This window comes from Tursiops truncatus, chromosome 6 (assembly GCF_011762595.2).
Source record: "Tursiops truncatus isolate mTurTru1 chromosome 6, mTurTru1.mat.Y, whole genome shotgun sequence".
Taxonomy (NCBI): Eukaryota; Metazoa; Chordata; class Mammalia; order Artiodactyla; family Delphinidae; genus Tursiops; species Tursiops truncatus.
Window position 1 is genome coordinate 83,767,634 of NC_047039.1, and position 16,672 is coordinate 83,784,305.

At 38.3% G+C, this 16,672-nt stretch overlaps 1 protein-coding gene across 1 annotated transcript in view; it reads right to left on the bottom strand.

Annotated features, from left to right (window-relative positions):
* ERP44 (endoplasmic reticulum protein 44) overlaps nt 1–16,672 on the bottom strand; it is an 89,141-nt gene that overhangs the window by 13,112 nt on the left and 59,357 nt on the right. Inside the window, exons 5-10 of the mRNA XM_004311117.4 lie at nt 16,243–16,427; nt 15,405–15,520; nt 12,360–12,417; nt 9,878–9,994; nt 5,857–5,968; nt 4,673–4,814 (exon numbers count right to left, since the gene is read on the bottom strand). Coding sequence (XP_004311165.2) covers nt 4,673–4,814; nt 5,857–5,968; nt 9,878–9,994; nt 12,360–12,417; nt 15,405–15,520; nt 16,243–16,427 — 730 coding nt within the window. The remainder of the gene's footprint in view (nt 1–4,672; nt 4,815–5,856; nt 5,969–9,877; nt 9,995–12,359; nt 12,418–15,404; nt 15,521–16,242; nt 16,428–16,672) is intronic.

Genomic DNA, 16,672 nt, shown 5'->3' on the forward strand with positions numbered 1-16,672 from the left:
TTTCCGGTACTAGCAATACTGTCTCTTCAAACATCTTTCACATTCACACTTACACTGCTTTTATATATACTGAAATTTAACTGCTTTGGTATCAAGTGTTATGAGCTTGGGATTTGGGGGTTCAGTATACTCTGACATGATTCCTAGCCCTGCCACTAATTAGTCGTGCGGCCTTGCTGGTTACCTTACCTCCCTAACCCTCATTTTCTCTGCAAGAAGAGATGAATACAACACTGGTTAGCACCTCGCCCTGCCCCCACCATGCTACAGTGCCTGCCTCTAGCTTGGGAGGAAACTGCAGCATAAATCTGCTTTGTCTCTCCTTACCACAACCATACGTCCCCCACTTAACCCCAGAAATGCCATGCTACTAAGCAGAAGTAATAGTAATTACACCAATTTATGGAAACTGTTGATCATTTAAGCCTTAATTACCATGCAGCACAATGACAATTACACAAGCCATTACATGTGTCTGATTCACTTTGCTGCATGTTCTGATTTTTAACACTTATCTATTCACATAGGCTCAGTTTGTAGCTCACACAGCATATGCCTCTTTACAATTAAAAAAATATTAGAGGAAATAGTGCCTAGGAGGGGAAATCAGGCACCTAAGGGAGAAATTAAAGAAGTAATTTGTTTCAGAGCTTCAAATACAGTCACTTCTCTTATCTCCGTCCCTGCTCACAGGACTAACCACTTGCAGGATGGGAGAGGATCATTTCCCATTTCCATATTTCTTTGGGGAATCTTATTGACTCAGTGTCTTTTGGCACGAGGGCACAAGCAGAATGCTGCCAGCTGATAAATTAGCTTTTCTTGGTCAAGTGCCCATCTCTTGGTCCAGTGAACTATGGTTGGAGGATAGGGGGACTGGGTCATGTGATAAATAATATGACCATTTACCTTAGTTTGGATAGTCTAAGAAACAGACACCAAGATGGGATTGGAAGTGCTAGAGTGTTTTAAACCCGACTTCAGAACTGGAGGAAAAAACTTAAGATAGCCAAGATAGAATTCGTCACAGGTTTCCCTTCACGTGTAACAACATTCCTAGGAATAAAAGCCAAAGTTGGGCATAGTTTGCTTGCTGATTGGTAAACCTAACCTGAGTCAACATCCTATTGACTTCCGCTAATTTGAGACTTCATAATTAGGGCTGTAAATTTCCAGTGAAAGGAAGAAGTAAATAATCAACCCAAGATTTATCCACTACCAAAGGTAGGGAAATGGCCTGATAAGACTTTATGCAAATGACCCATGAATAGGGCAGCATTTTAATGCCAAGCACAGTCACTGCCTGGAAGCTCTTGCAGCGAACTCAACCACTAGAACAGCTGCCCCCTCTCCTAAAAAGTTTGTTCTTTTATCTTGAGCTTGCAGCCTCTGGAGGCAAGCCAATGAAGTAAGAGGAAAAGGACATGCAATCAGCTAAGACATTTCTGTCTAGCACAACAGTCAACGCTCACACAGTTGCTAAGCGGACTGTATGAGTTCCAATTTTTATCCAAATAAATGCCGGATTTTAGGGAGATCTGGATCTTTATGGTGGATTTCTGGGAACAACTACTCTTCCTTTTTAAATCCAGCACAGTCCTGCCCTCTCAAACTATCCCCCGGCTCCTCACTCAGCAAATGATCTTGCTTCCTTAGCCACAGTTAAAAACAAGAATCAGACAGGATCCTCAGCAGTTTTCTGCTGCTGTCGCTAACACCATAATCCCCAAAAAACCCAAAGAAATGCTGCACCCTTCCTTCTCTTTCTCACTAGGGAGGGTAGGTTATTTCCTTTCCTTTGCCCCTCATTCCCTCTGTGCTCCTTACGACTTTGCTTTATCAGTGAACCCCTCTTTTCCCTATCTCTTCAATAAATCCATTTAATTCTGTCCCAACAAGCATTTAATCATATTTAGTTTCTTGTTACCCTAAGGGGAGTGGGGGGAAGAAAAGCTAAAACTTTACTTCACCCTATGTCTCTCTGGAGCTATCTCCCTATTTTTCTTTCCCTTTAGAGGCTAGCTTCTTGCAAGAATCTTCATGTCAAATCTTCATTTCCTTACCAAACACTCTTCAATTCATTGCAATACAGCCTTTTGAGGGTCAAATCTAACAGATGCTCCATCCTTATCTTCTGGTTGAGCATTCCTTCCTGCTAGAAGTGCTCCTCCCGCAATTACCATATTACTCTTTTCTGTTTTTTCTTTCACTTCTTTGATTCCTCCCCCTCTTCGGTCTTCTGCACATGTTCCTTCTTCTATCCTCTCCTTAAATGTCGGTATTCATCAGGGTTCCACTTTCAACCCCGTTCTAGGTCATCTCATCTGTTTCAGTAACTTCAACTACATCCCCATGTGTTCAAGACCCAGCCCTTATCTCACTGTTGAATCCCAGAGCCATATAAACTCCTTTCTGGACACTCTTCTCCTTTGTAGCCCACAAGCACCTCAAATTCAATATGCCAAGAAAAGGAACTCGTCATCTTTACCACAAGGCTGCTCCCCCACTAAGTTCCCAGCTCAGTTAGTGGCATCACAACCCAGTTAGTTGTCCAAATCAGAGTCCTGGCCATCAGGGCTAGCCTCGCCCCTCCCCCACAAGTCCTCCTATTCCACCTAAAAAAAAGTCTCAAGAATCCTGCTTCTCTCTAGCTTTACTTAGTGCTACTGCCAGAATTTTGGAAATTCATTCATTTAAGTATCTACCATCAACTCTTGCCTGGATTACTGAACAGCCTCCTAGATCCTATTTTGACTCCCTCTAATCTATTCTCCAGTTTGCATTCAGAGTGATCTTTAAAAAAACAATCCCCTGATTAAAATCCTTCATTGGCTCTTCATAGTTTTCAGGATCAGAGTTCCTTAACACAGCATGTAGGGGCTTTCATGAACAAGCTCCTATTTACTTCTCTTGACCGCATCCCTCAGCGACACCCCTGCTGTTCACTCATATTCAGCCAAGAGACTCTGTACTTGTTTCTACCAACATCACTTTTCTCCAAGCCCTGTCTCCTTCTCACTTCCATGAAAAACTTCTAGAGAACTTTAGGTCCTACCTTAGGCATTAACATCTCCAGAAATCTTGAATCAGGTGCCCCTTCTGCTGAACTCTGTCAGAGCACTTATCACATTATAAAACAACTGCCTGTTACCCAGCTTGTCTTCTTTTTCTACCTGGTTGTGAGTTCTTTGAGGGCAGGGATCCAGTCTTAGTAAACTTTAAACCGTTGGGGTTTTTTTGTTTTTTGTTTTTTGTTTTTTTTGCGGTACGTGGGCCTCTCACTGTCGCGGCCCCTCCCGCCACAGAGCACAGGCTCCAGACGTGCAGGCTCAGCGGCCATGGCTCACGGGCCCAGCCGCTCCGCGGCACACGGGATCCTCCCGGACCGGGGCACGAACTCGTGTCCCCTGCATCGGCAGGCAGACTCCCAACCACTGCACCACCAGGGAAGCCCTAAACCATTAGTTTTTATATGACTTGGTTTATGTTATACAACTGTCGTATAGAAGACCCGGATAAATTTTCAATGAGTTAATATGCTAAGTGGTATTCTTTTGAGTACAGGTAAAATAAAAACAGTATCTGTAAGTACTTTAAGGTTCATAACACAGCCATCATCTTGTTAATTTCTGTAACAATCCTATTAGGGAGGCTGTACCACCAACCATATTTTAAGTGTAAAGAAACAAGAACAGAGAAGTTAAGTGATTTGACCGAGGTAGGACTCAAATGTAGGCCTCCTCTATATGAGGACTGAGAATCTTCTATCAAAGAACCACATCTCTATTAAAATATTTAGAAATGAATGAGGTAATTCATCCTGCAATAGGACTTCAAATCACCCTCTAACTGTGAAATTTAATCTTTGGACATTAAAAAAGAGGTTATTTAAATGAATTTTGAAAAGAAAAGGTCTAGTTTGAATTAATACCTGTATTGCTTAAATTTTTCATATATGAAGAAACATTTCCATTTTTAATCACTGTATTTAACATCTCAGAAAGCTGATAAAAATTTAATATCTGTGGTAGTTACAAGGTTTATATGTTTATTAATACTGTGGAAAGGTGAGAATAGAGTCAGGAAGCATATCCGTTCTTGGAAAGGTCCCTAGCTGTATGCCCTTACAAATGCCTTGTCACAGCCATCTTCTGGGTCTTAAACACCACTAATGTTCTCGGTAGACACAGTCACAAATAAGCAGCAATATTACCCATTTCCTTTAACCTACATAGGATTAACCCACTTTCCTTGATGTGCTGACAAAGACCAAACTCAATTCAAAACGAATTTCTCATAGGTCAAAAATTTTCTTTCAGAGATTAATTCCCAAGCATTTAGGATCATCTAATGCTGGCATTTCTATAGGGATATATCATAATTCTCATAGTCAGTTAACATTTTCTTTTCTTTTTTTTTTTTTTTTACCACACTGCTCAGCTTGCAGGATCTTAGTTCCCCGACCAGTGAAAGCGCCAAGTCCTAACTGCTGGACCATCAGGGAATTCCCCACAGTCAATTATACTATAATCTGGAGTGAAAAAAAAAAAACTCTTCCTTTTGAATAACAAAGCATTTCAACATAGGGTTATTTAAAATATTCAGACAATTATTTTAAGTTCATTTTTGAGACATATATCAGTAATTTTAAAAAACCAAAATGAATACTTACAATACATCCCTGAAGTCTCCAAACACATACATATGCCTAAAGCTGTCAATAGCTATTACAGGGCAATCTGCTGGAGTCTTCTGTATATGCAGAAGAGGATGTCTAAATTTGTCACAGTCAGCATGTAAAAAGTTTATGGTACCTTTAAAAGAAATAGAATTTGGAGAGGTAGATTAGAATATTCTTTTGAGGGTCAAAAGAGGAAGAGGACATGCGATCAGCTAAGACATTTCTGTCTAGCATAACAGTCAGCGCTCACACAGCGTATTCTCGTAAGTTTGCAAGTTCATAAAAAGTGACATACTAAAAAAACCCAACATGCTTTAGAGTAATGTAGACCACAAAAACTAAAGCCTAAATATTACAACACTTTAAAAAGGTAGGATCTTAATTCTTAGGGCAGAGAGTATAATTTCCTTAAAAATTATAGGAACTCAACCCAAATTCAAATGCTATAGTGAATTTTTAAATTTTCTTTAAGTGGGTAATCATTTGCTCTGCAGATTACCCAGGTCTGGGGAACAAGTTCCAGAAACTGACATATGATCTGTTCTCATAGGATCATCTTCATTTCATCAAGGATGCCCTTCTAGTCCCTACTGGTCGATTTTTAATCCAATTCAACCCCAAAAATATTTAGAGTAACTAATATGGGCATGGCTCTATACAAAGCCTTCAGTTTATTTTGTTTGACTTTCTTCTCTAACTACAGAGGGAAAGCTGGTGATACCTCAAATTCCTTTTTGATGCTTTGGAGAAGTCTGCAGAGAACTACTCAACTTTCTTTCACTTGGAAATATAGTAAATGTTAATCTGACTGTGTAAGTTCTCTCAGCAGTATTTTTGGGACTATTAGAAAAGGACCAGAGAGGTATCAAGGTGCTGGAAGAAAGTGCCTAAAACTAACACTGTCCACCCATGACCCCACTTTTCATGCTGTTTGATTTTAGAGAGCTAAAAGAGTCAGGGTTTGTTTGTTTTCTTTTTTAAAGCTATTGCTTCATATTATCTCTACTGACGCCTCCCATCCCCATGTTTTCAATGTAAATTCAGGAGTTGAGCAGAGTTAAAATAATTTGTTAAGTTTTTAACCCAAATATGTTTCTGTATTAATGTAATGGAAAAGGGAGAAGGTACAAAAATAGAGAAAGGAAGGATATAAACAAACACCTTAATCTGTCTACCTTTTTCACTTATTAATTGTCGGGCTACTTCATTCTGGAATATTTCTAAACTCTCTGTATCTTCTTTCATGTGGAAGAGTATGAGAAAAGGCAGTCCTTCTTCTGTCAATTCCTGTATAGAGAAGTATTCAGTGAGAATTATCAGGCCTCTCCATTCAGCTCTAGCTATTTTCTAGGTAGGAACAATTTTAAACCCAGCCCACATAACATGCAACAGCTGCAACATCCCAGGAAAGAGATCCAATGATGTCAATAAATGCCTTAATGGAGGAAGGAACGCATGCCCTCCACCTTAAGTATCCAAGCACTCAGAGGACTCACATGTCCTGCTGTACTGTAGATGCTGACCTGCCTTAAAGTAACCACCAGGCTGACCTGTTAGCTAGTATTGGATGAAGCCATGACATTTAAAACGTGAGTTGACCAAAGGAGGAACTATGCTGATTCTTTTTCAAGATGTTGATTTTACGAGAGGATAAACAGTCTTCACGGATAACACTGAAAAACTGAGTGTACCAGCAATAAATAAATCTAACTGATTTGCAAACTTATGCTTATTCTAAGGTTTATTGCAAAACCCACTCCACTTACATGAGACCTACCAAAAGCTGAAAAGTGTGATTCAGAACAAAAGACAAAAACCCCATAACATAGCCAGTTTTCAACCAATACACAATTTATCAACATTATTAACAAATACTTGCCACTATATATGTGTATGTTTAGATACCTTGTATGTATACATACACAAAAACATCTTGAAATTTTTGTTACTTAAAAAATTTTTATTATTGTTATTGGAGAATACAAGAGAAATGTGATAAGTAGACAGCATATTTTGATCATTTATTCTCTCTGACAAATGCTAAGTTCTGACTCATAAAAAAAGTCCAGAAAGGGCCCCATAATAAAATCATTTCCATTAACAATTCTTTTGCTTATCTCTCTATAACTTAGGAACTGCCTCAGGAGAAAGCACACATGTCCTTACCCTAAAAAAGCTGAAACTGGAACCTATTTTACAGGATAAGAGTTTTCTTCTGGTTCCTGTCTCCATGTTTAAGACTGTTGCACTCACACATAGGATAAATGATTAAGCTTTTCATCAAGTTCACCTTTTTTTGTTAATTGAGATATATAGTCGGCCTTCCATATCCACAGGATCCACGAGTTGGTTGAATCCATAGATGTGGAAGCCAAAAATACTGGAGGGCCAACTGTAAGGGACTTGAGCATCCGAGGATTTTGATATCCGTGGGGGTCTGGGAATCAATTCCCGGCAGAAAGCAAGAGATGACTGTAATTCAAATACCATAAAATGCAGTACATTTTGAAGTGTACAATTTGGTGGGTTTTATTATATTCACAAGGTTGCAAGCATCAACACTATCTAATTCCAGAACATTTCATCACTCCTAAAAGAAATCCAGAGTCATTAGCAGTCACTTCCCATCTCTCTTACCCCCAGCTCCTGGCATCACAATGATGTTTTAGCAAACTGATTTAGAATTTCTTCTTCCTCACTTTTTATCTCTTGTGCTCACATTTTTTCTTTCCCAACACATTAATTGCAACTACTCTTCCATGGTTCTGTCTTTGGACTTCTCTGCTCTAGCCTGGCAACTTCAACTAGGTCAACAATCTCAGTCACCAACTCAAATTGGTCCCTTATCTCCAAGTCCAGTTCCAGTACCTTCAATGCTCAACATAAATGCACTGTCCCCTCCTCTTAATTCCCTATTTCCATTAGTACTTCTCTTTCTCTTTTATCCCTTTTCAGGACTGAAATGCCTCTTTTAGAAAGCCATTCCTGATTCTATCCCATTTCTGCCAAAGGTAGAACTGAGTTCTCTCTGAACTCTCAGAACATTTTCTCAGTGCCCCTCATGTGGCATGTGGCATGGGGCATGTCTTTATATTGTCTGTACATGTGAACTACTGGATTGAAAACCCCTTAAAGACAGAGAATCTTATTTCACTTCTCCTTTGCTCACAGATTTTTGTACACAATATGGAATCAACCTATGACTGAATAAATGAAGACACAAATGTTGCTGAATAAATACTAATTGGGAAAGAAGACTCAGCAGTTACCTTTTAGAAAATTTAAGAGCTAAGAAGTTAAAAGTAGAAACAAATGTATTACTTTATTAGTAATAAACAAAATTACTAATTTCGTAAGTAAACAAAAAATTTTTTGTTTAAACAAAAAAACACAAATATGGATGAAATAACAGCTGTTAAGAGGCAAGTAATAGATTAATAATTCGAAACTATGTGAATTAGTTTGCTAAACTAATTTATCAGTACATACGTTAACATAGTAGCTGGTAGTTTATGCTGCTAGAGCTTCCAAGTGTACCCATGTCCACATCCATACCAACATATTCTTTACCCAGCAGGTATTAAAGGATTCAGGAGAGGGAGAGCAAGACAACCAGATTCAGAGGTTAACAAATCTTTCCCCATAGTTTAAAGGATTTATGGGTAGTTGGTTACAACATGTAATAAATCTAAAGAATTATTAAATGTGCCAACTACCGTAGGGCAGGAGGTAGGGCTGGGGGAGGACGGACAGACCCTGTTTAATTGTTTAAGATTTTCCAGATCCACAACTTTCAATTGTTTTGAAAGTATCCCTGTAAGAACTGTCAAAGCAGGTGAATAATCGTGACAGGTTACTAGATCTTTCTAAGCCTCTAAGGACTAAATGATACAATAAAAATGTAAGTTAATTCAGCTAAACATACCTGAAACCCTGAGAACTGAGAAAAGTAGAAGGGATGTTCATTTGATAGAAATTAAGACAATAAGCATGCAAGCAAGCTTTACTGGAATACAACCATACTTATTTATGTACTATCTAGGGCTGCTTTTGTGCCACAACTGCCAAGTTGAGTAGTTGCAACAGAGACTATATGAACTGCAAAACCTAAAATATTTACTGTCTGACTTCTTACAGAATTGCCAACCTCTGACTTGGTGGGGCTTATATGGGTGTGTTTACTCTGTGATAATTTCTTGAGCTGTGTATTCAATACCTGAGCTATGCACTTATAATTCTTTGAAGTAAGTATGCATATAGAAAGGTTTTTTTTAAACTTTTTTTAATGCTTCTTAAAAATTACATTCTTAGGGCTTCCCTGGTGGCGCAGTGGTTGAGAGTCCGCCTACGGATGCAGGGGACGCGGGTTCGTGCCCCGGTCCGGGAAGATCCCGCGTGCCGCGGAGCGGCTGGGCCCGTGAGCCATGCGCCTCCGGAGCCTGTGCTCCGGAACGGGAGAGGCCACAACAGTGAGAGGCCCGTGTACCGCAAAAAAAAAAAAAAAAAAAAAAAAAAATTACATTCTTAGACTGAGGGTTTTGAAAATGAAGGAACAAAATGAAATGAAAGATATGTTTCAAATACAGTAAAGAACAGAGAGATGCACCTCACAGACACAGCTCTTTGTACTTGCTCCTCCAACTTCTTAGGTTTTTGTGTTTTGTTTTTGTGGGAGTTGTTCAGAGTTTGGGATGGGCCTTTTTTCAGCCGCATGGGATCACTGAGGACAGTTACATGACAACTGATAATTGCCTTCATTATTTACGATGGAAAGAGAACACAGTTTCATTCTTTTAGGATAGACAGGAATCAGAAAAACCTTTTTATACCAAATGATTATTCACTGTATGTAATTAATTGTAACTAAAATCTGCAGAGCATTGCTTCTAAAGCAATCCCCTTAAACAAGGATCTTCAACCAAGGGTGGGATCAGAATCACCTGAGAGGCACTTTCAAACTCATTTTCAAGGCTGTCATGAACCACTGCTATTGCAGGAAATACAACAGTGGGGTTCTGGGATAGCAGAGGTGGAGAACCATTGGCCTGTATTATGGAAATAGCTATATGTACTTATGTTCACTGTATGATTTTTATAACTGATAAGTTCTGTGGTAAAATAGTAAGATGGGTGGAGGAAGCTTGCTCTTTCGGAAATCTTAATTAAAACTAACAACACACATTAGAAAGTCTGTACCTCTCCATTTTCAAATGTTATTTCTCGGACAAGAGGAACACATTTATCTTGAATCCAATTGTAAGTCCCATCAAAATTTGTCATAGATCCCAAGTACACCATATCTGGAGCAGAATGCTGTTATAAAAACAAAGAAAAAAAATTAAACAAATCTAACCTGCGCTAGCAAAAATGCATTATTAAAGCCATCTATGAACCCAGAAAATCTATACAGGATACAAAAGAAACAAAAAACATGGAACTTCTGAGAAAGAGGGCTATAGATGGTAATAAGCTGATAACTCTGTGATTATCGGGGACCTGATTATCCAACCTGTGATGTGTAAGCCTTCTGCTTTCCCTTGGATTTGCGTCAATTAAATGTTTACCAGTATCTTCATCAATAGCAGGCAGACATTGTGAAAAGAAGAATTATCCTAATGATTTAATTTAGCTATCTCTCCCTTCAAAAATGTTAGAAGAAAATTTGGAGACTTCCAGTACATGCTACTATATAAATCTAAGGCATGGCTATCTCTAAAATTAATTAACTGCAGTATCCGTTTCCACATTCACTCAAAATTGTATCTATGAAGTGCCTAAAATGATGGTAAATAGCTAACATTACCTAAGCCAACTTACTGTGACCAAGCACTGTTTTACCACTGTAAACACCTTGTATGTGTTGATTCAATTAATCCTCAAAACATCCCCATAAAGCAGGTACCAGTATTATCATGGCTGTTTTTACTAATGAACAAACTAAAGCGCAGAGAAGCTAATAAACTTTCCCAGAGTTATACACCTAGGAAGGTAGCAGATTCTTTTTTTTATTTTATTGAAATATAATTGATTTACAATGTTGTGTTATTTTTTTCTATAGAGCAAAGCGACTCAGTTATACATATGTATGTATAAGAATCTATATATATTCTTTTTCATATTCTTTTCCATTATGGATATTGAATATAGTTCCCTGTGCTATACAGTAGGACCTTGTTTATCCATCCTATATACAGTAATAGTTTGCCTCTGCTAATCCAAAACTCCCATTCCTTCCCTCCCCTACCCACTCTCCCCCTTGGCAACCACAAGTCTGTTCTCTATGTCTGTGAGTCTGTTTCTAGATATGTTGATTTGTACTGTATGTTAGATTCCACATATAAGTGATATGATATTTGTCCTTCTCTTTCTGACTTAACTTCCCTTAGTATGATAATCTCTAGGTCCATCCATGTTGCTACAAATGCCATTATTTTATCCTTTTTTATGGCTGAGTAGTATTCCATTGTATATATGTACCACATCTTTATCCATTCATCTGTTGATGGACATTTAGGTTGTTTCCATATCTTGGCTATTGTAAATAGTGCTGCTATGAACACAGGGGTGTGTGTATCTTCTTGAATTATGGTTTTGTCTGGGTATATGCCCAGGAGTGGGAGTGCTGGATCATATGGTAACTCTATTTTTTGTTTTTTAAGGAACCTCCATATTGTTTTCCATAGTGGCTGCACCAATTTACATTCCCACCAACAGTGTAGGAGGGTTCTCTTTGCTCCACACCCTCTCCAGCATTTGTTACTTGCAGACTTTTTAATGATGGCTATTCTGACCAGTGTGAAGTGGTAAGGAAGGTGGCAGATTTGACATTAAAACAGTCTCATTCCAGAGCCTGTGCTCTTAACAAGAAAGCTACACTGAGAGACACATAGATTCTGAAAATCCAGAGATGGTCACACTATGTAAGCTATTATTAAAGAAATACAATTGCAGAGAATACAGGCAAATACCTATATGAATTCAAAATAGGAAATGAGCTTTCTAAGCAAAAAATTCATTCATATGGCTATAGAAAAGTTAACAACTTCAGTGTGTCAAAACACCACACAAAAAAAAATTAAAGTGAAAACTATGAATTAAAAAAAAATCCATAGATTTCTATTTGTGTGTGTGTGTGAAAATTGCAATGACAGGCCGTTACGTCAATTTGGGGTGACAATACTGTGATTTCTGTCTTTTTTGTAGCTACCATCACCTGGGCCTAAACAGCTACTTCTAAGTTTAGACACACCTAACTTCTTAGCCAAGGGTTAAAAACAACTTAGCACTCCTTAGTATCTGGCAAGTACCAGGTGAACTTATACCCCAGGAGATTTGGGAGCTTGGCTAGTCTCACTCAAGTTGGAGTGATGATCACAGACCACTGAAGCCTTTTTTTTAATTTGAGTCCCAGGCCAAAGGCAAAACAGAGAGGTGAAAAAGGCCTGGGGATCAGGGGATCTCTAGTCCCAGCTCTGCCACTAAATGCCCGAGTGACTTTAGGCTTGTGTCCTCATCTTTACTTTGAAAGGCTTAGATTAGCACAAAATGATGCCTTAAGGTTCCTTTGTATATTAAAAGTTTATGATTCTGTGAACATTAACATGTACAAAACTGCAGATTATACTATATATGTATTTAAATTATATTAAAAATTATACACTAAGAAATAGCAACTTACCCCTGGTGGTTTGTAGATTATGTTGTCTCCACTGTATCTTTCTGGTTTTGAAACAGCTCTAATGGAAAGAGAGAAGCAGTAATAATATTTTTTGAGAAAACTAATAGCAGCAATATACCTGAATGAAGCAGAATTCCCTAGCTGTTTTGCAACATATGAACTGTAACAACTTGAAATATATACTTGTCCATCTTCTTTTCTACTTATAAGATTATGCAATACCGGGCTTCCTTGGTGGCGCAATGGTTAAGAATCCACTGGACAATGCAGGAGACACGGGTTCGAGCCCTGGTCCAGGAAGATCCCACATGCCACAGAGCAACTAAGCCTGTACGCCACAAGTACTGAGCCTGTGCTCTAGAGCCCACGAGCCACAACTACTGAGCCCATGTGCCACAACTATTGAAGCCCGCACGCCTAGAGCCTGTGCTCCACAAGAGAAGCCACCTCAATGAGAAGCCCGCGCATCACAACGAAGAGTAGTCCCCACTCACCGCAACTACAGAAAGTCCGCGCACTACAACGAAGACCCAACACAGCCATAAATAAATAAATAAATAAAGATTATGCAATACCAACAAAAGCATACATTTAAAGGAAAAATTTAATATGAGGCAGATTTTTTTAAAGGGAAATTTTAGTTAGCTGTTTTTGTGACTCAGTATTTTATCTGTGGATTGGCAGTTTGGGCACTAAATAGCTGTTTTTGACCCCAGATTGTTTCTAGTAACTGAGGATCAAGGTCATTGATGTAGTCACATAAACCAGTCACACAAACATATTATCTGCTTGTTAAGTCAGACTCAACCATGAATTCTCTTTTAATTTTTTAAACCAAAACTTCTAAAAAAAAATAGATGAAATGAAATAACCTACACATCATTATAGTTCCATAAATAACTAATTTTTTGTTTATTTGTTTACTATTTCCCATGCCTGGTACAGGCACATAATGGGTGAATAAATATTTGGTGAGTGAATTCTACAACAAATTATAAGTCAAAATGGGTAACTTTTTCCTCTCTCTAAATTATATTTGGATTAATTGAACCCTGATTTATCTCCAGGTTCTGACTACAGTAGTCAGGAGACAGGGGCAAGCAGTACTAAGCTAGATTGATGACACTGGAACAGAAAGGAAGAACATGCTCCATTCATTCATTCACTGTTTGCTATGTGCTTCCTTTGTACCAGCTATGTTCTTGGCACTTGGTACACAGCAGTGAACAAAACTGACAACATCCTCTCATGGAGCTTCCATTTTTGTGGGAAAAAACAACTAGATATTTTTATCTTGGGTGGTTAAAAACAAACAAAAAAAGGTGCTATGAAGAAAAATAAGTGGATAAAGAATGACAAGTTGGATGATGATAGTGCTATTTTATATATAGCTATCAGGAAAGATCTTTCTGATGAGATGATATCTGGACAAAGCACTCTGGATAGAGACAGTAAGGGCAAAGGCTCGGCTGCAGAAGTGTGCTTGCAGTGTTTGAGGAATAGCAAGGGGCCTGCATGGCTGGAAACAGTATTACAAAAAGCATGGGGGAGAAGTTCTTCCGTTATTTACTCTCTACAACAATCTTCAAAAAACACTGATAATGTTTACAATAAAACACACATAAAAAACCTATAGAAGCATTTAAAACAAGGAGAAAGGTCACAAAATGAAGAGGACATACTATGCCAGAAATCTGGGCTCTACTCAAGATAGATACCACAATAGAGTCTACCAGTTATAGGCCAAAGAAAAGAGAAAAATAATATTGTATAACATCAAAGGATGGGGGAAGATAACCTCCAATGAGAAGAAAGAGTCAAACACAGAACCATAAGAATGATTCCATTTTGAAAGAGAAAGAAAAAAAAAAAAACAAGATAAAGCCAGAGAAGTCAGAAAGGTAAGGATCAACCAGGGAGTTCAACATAAAGTGTAGACACAGCAGAAAAAGGACAGGGCAGGGGCTTCCCTGGTGGCGCAGCGGTTGAATCCGCCTGCCGGTGCAGGGGACGCGGGTTCGTGCCCCGGTCCGGGAGGATCCCACGTGCCGCGGAGCGGCTGGGTCCGTGAGCCATGGCCGCTGAGCCTGCGCGTCCAGAGCCTGTGCTCTGCGGCAGGAGAGGCCACAACAGTGAGAGGCCCGCGTATCCAAAAAAAAAAAAAAAAAAAAGAAAAAGGACAGGGTAGTTGAGGGTCACATCCTTCAGAGATATTGAAGTGGATTAAGATTGAAAAAAGGCCACTGGATTTGTTAATTAACAAGTCACTTCGTGACTGTGTAGACAGAAGTTTCTTTAGGGTAATGGAGGTAAAAGTTAGCTTCCAGGAGGTTAAGGTATTTTAACTGGTTAAAATATGAGAAATTCAAGGTAGCCAAGCCAAACTAATCTCTGAAAAAAAATTGAGAATGAAAAGAAAGAAATGAGATTATAGCTCAAGAGACAGAAGGGACAGATCAGGAAAGAGAATCATGTTTTTGGAAAAGGAAAGAGTTCATGAAAAGGGTCAGGTTGAAAACATGAGAAAGCAAGGACAACTGATGGATCAAAGCCCCAGAGGATTTTGAAGGGACAATTACAAGGAAACAAGTAAAGAGGTTAGCCGTGGAAAGGAGCATTGTTCCTCTGAGACAGGGAAGGCAGAAGAAAAGGTGGTGGAGAGCCAGAGATGAGTAAAGATGATGAAGTTCATGGTCATTAATGAGAAACACTGTGTTGTTTCAGTTTGGAAACCCCACAGGTTAATAAGCATTTTTTGTGACACAGGATAGTGTTAGTAAATGAGCTGAACAAAAGTATGAGAGTTAACCTGTCCAACCTTTTCCTCTTACCCACATTTTGAAATAGAATATAGTACAGAAAGAATAATTAACAGACTTAAACTCTTAGAAAGAGTCAGAGATAGGTGTAAAAATTGGTTGGTGACTTTAAGAGGACTGAGATAATCTTTGGAGAGGTCATCTTCAGAAAACGACCACACACAACAAGAATTTAACACGACAGCTGAGCTGACCCGACCCACTAACACACTCTCAGCCTACTTACCCAAATGCAGCTAGAAAGGCACAATCATCATGCAAAATATTTGCTACTCTTTCAAAAACTCTATAGTTTTCTGAATCCTTCTGCTCAAAATATCCAATGATATTTCTTTTGCTGCGCTGTAAAATAAAGTATGTAATTACTTTATAAACATATATAGTTCTTTAAGAATAATGTTATTGCATTTACCCAGCTGCTGTTCAATTATCTCCAAATGAAGTATGACTATAAATGCATAATTGGCTTTTAACACCTAGTCCAAAACTATTAAAGATTACATTAGGTTGAAAACAGTCTTAACTATCTAATAATTTAATCTAATAATTTCCTTCCAACATTTTATTTTAAAATTTCAAGAAATACATAACTGTTTAATCAGTGACAGTCCTTCCTAAATAAGATGACTAATTCTAAGATGTGTTAAAATAATACATCAATTCGTAATGTGTGACTGTTGGTAGAGACTCCACCGTGGGTCTCTCACACTTCTACATAAGGGTCTCCACTAAGCAAACTATGGAAACTTTGTGTATGCCTGACATTAACTTCTATTTCTTCATAATTCAGGCTACCCTTTACCCTCAATTAATTCAAATTAGTACAACTTTACTGTATTGCTATATACATTTTATCCAAAGGTTCAGTAAAATATTAGCATTTCCCTTGAGAATTAATTCAAGAAAAATTCAACTTGTTAAGTATGTGTGTGTGTGTGTATATATATATATATAAAATCCACTGCAATGAAGTATAAGAAAATGCCAGATTCTTTGATTGCATAAGAATTTGTTTACATTAATCAGGCAGGCTTCATTTGATACAGCAAAAGTTAATGACTTACGTCAAGAGTGGTGACTTCTGCTAAGTCATGAAGTTCTTGAATGGGGTCACTTTTTTGTTGCCTGATGTAATCTGCAAGTGCTTTCACTGATCGCTGACCCCTGTATTCTCTCTTCATCATCATCCCATTACGAAACAATTTGAGGGTTGGGTATTTGCTTATCCTATATCTCTGGGCTATATCAGCTAAAAGAATGAAAAAAAAAAAGTAATGTCACCCTCAAACTTAGTCTGAGTGGGCCCATTAGCCCAACAGTCAAAAATCTTACAGTTATTTAGGGAGAACATTTTGGTTCATATAATTCTTTTCCAGTATTAGAGAAAAAAAGAGTTTATACTGGTTAAGAGGCCAGGCTCCAGACATATATTACCTGGTTTAAATCCCAAAGCTATTTACTGTATGTGTGAACTTGTAAGGTGCATCAACTCTC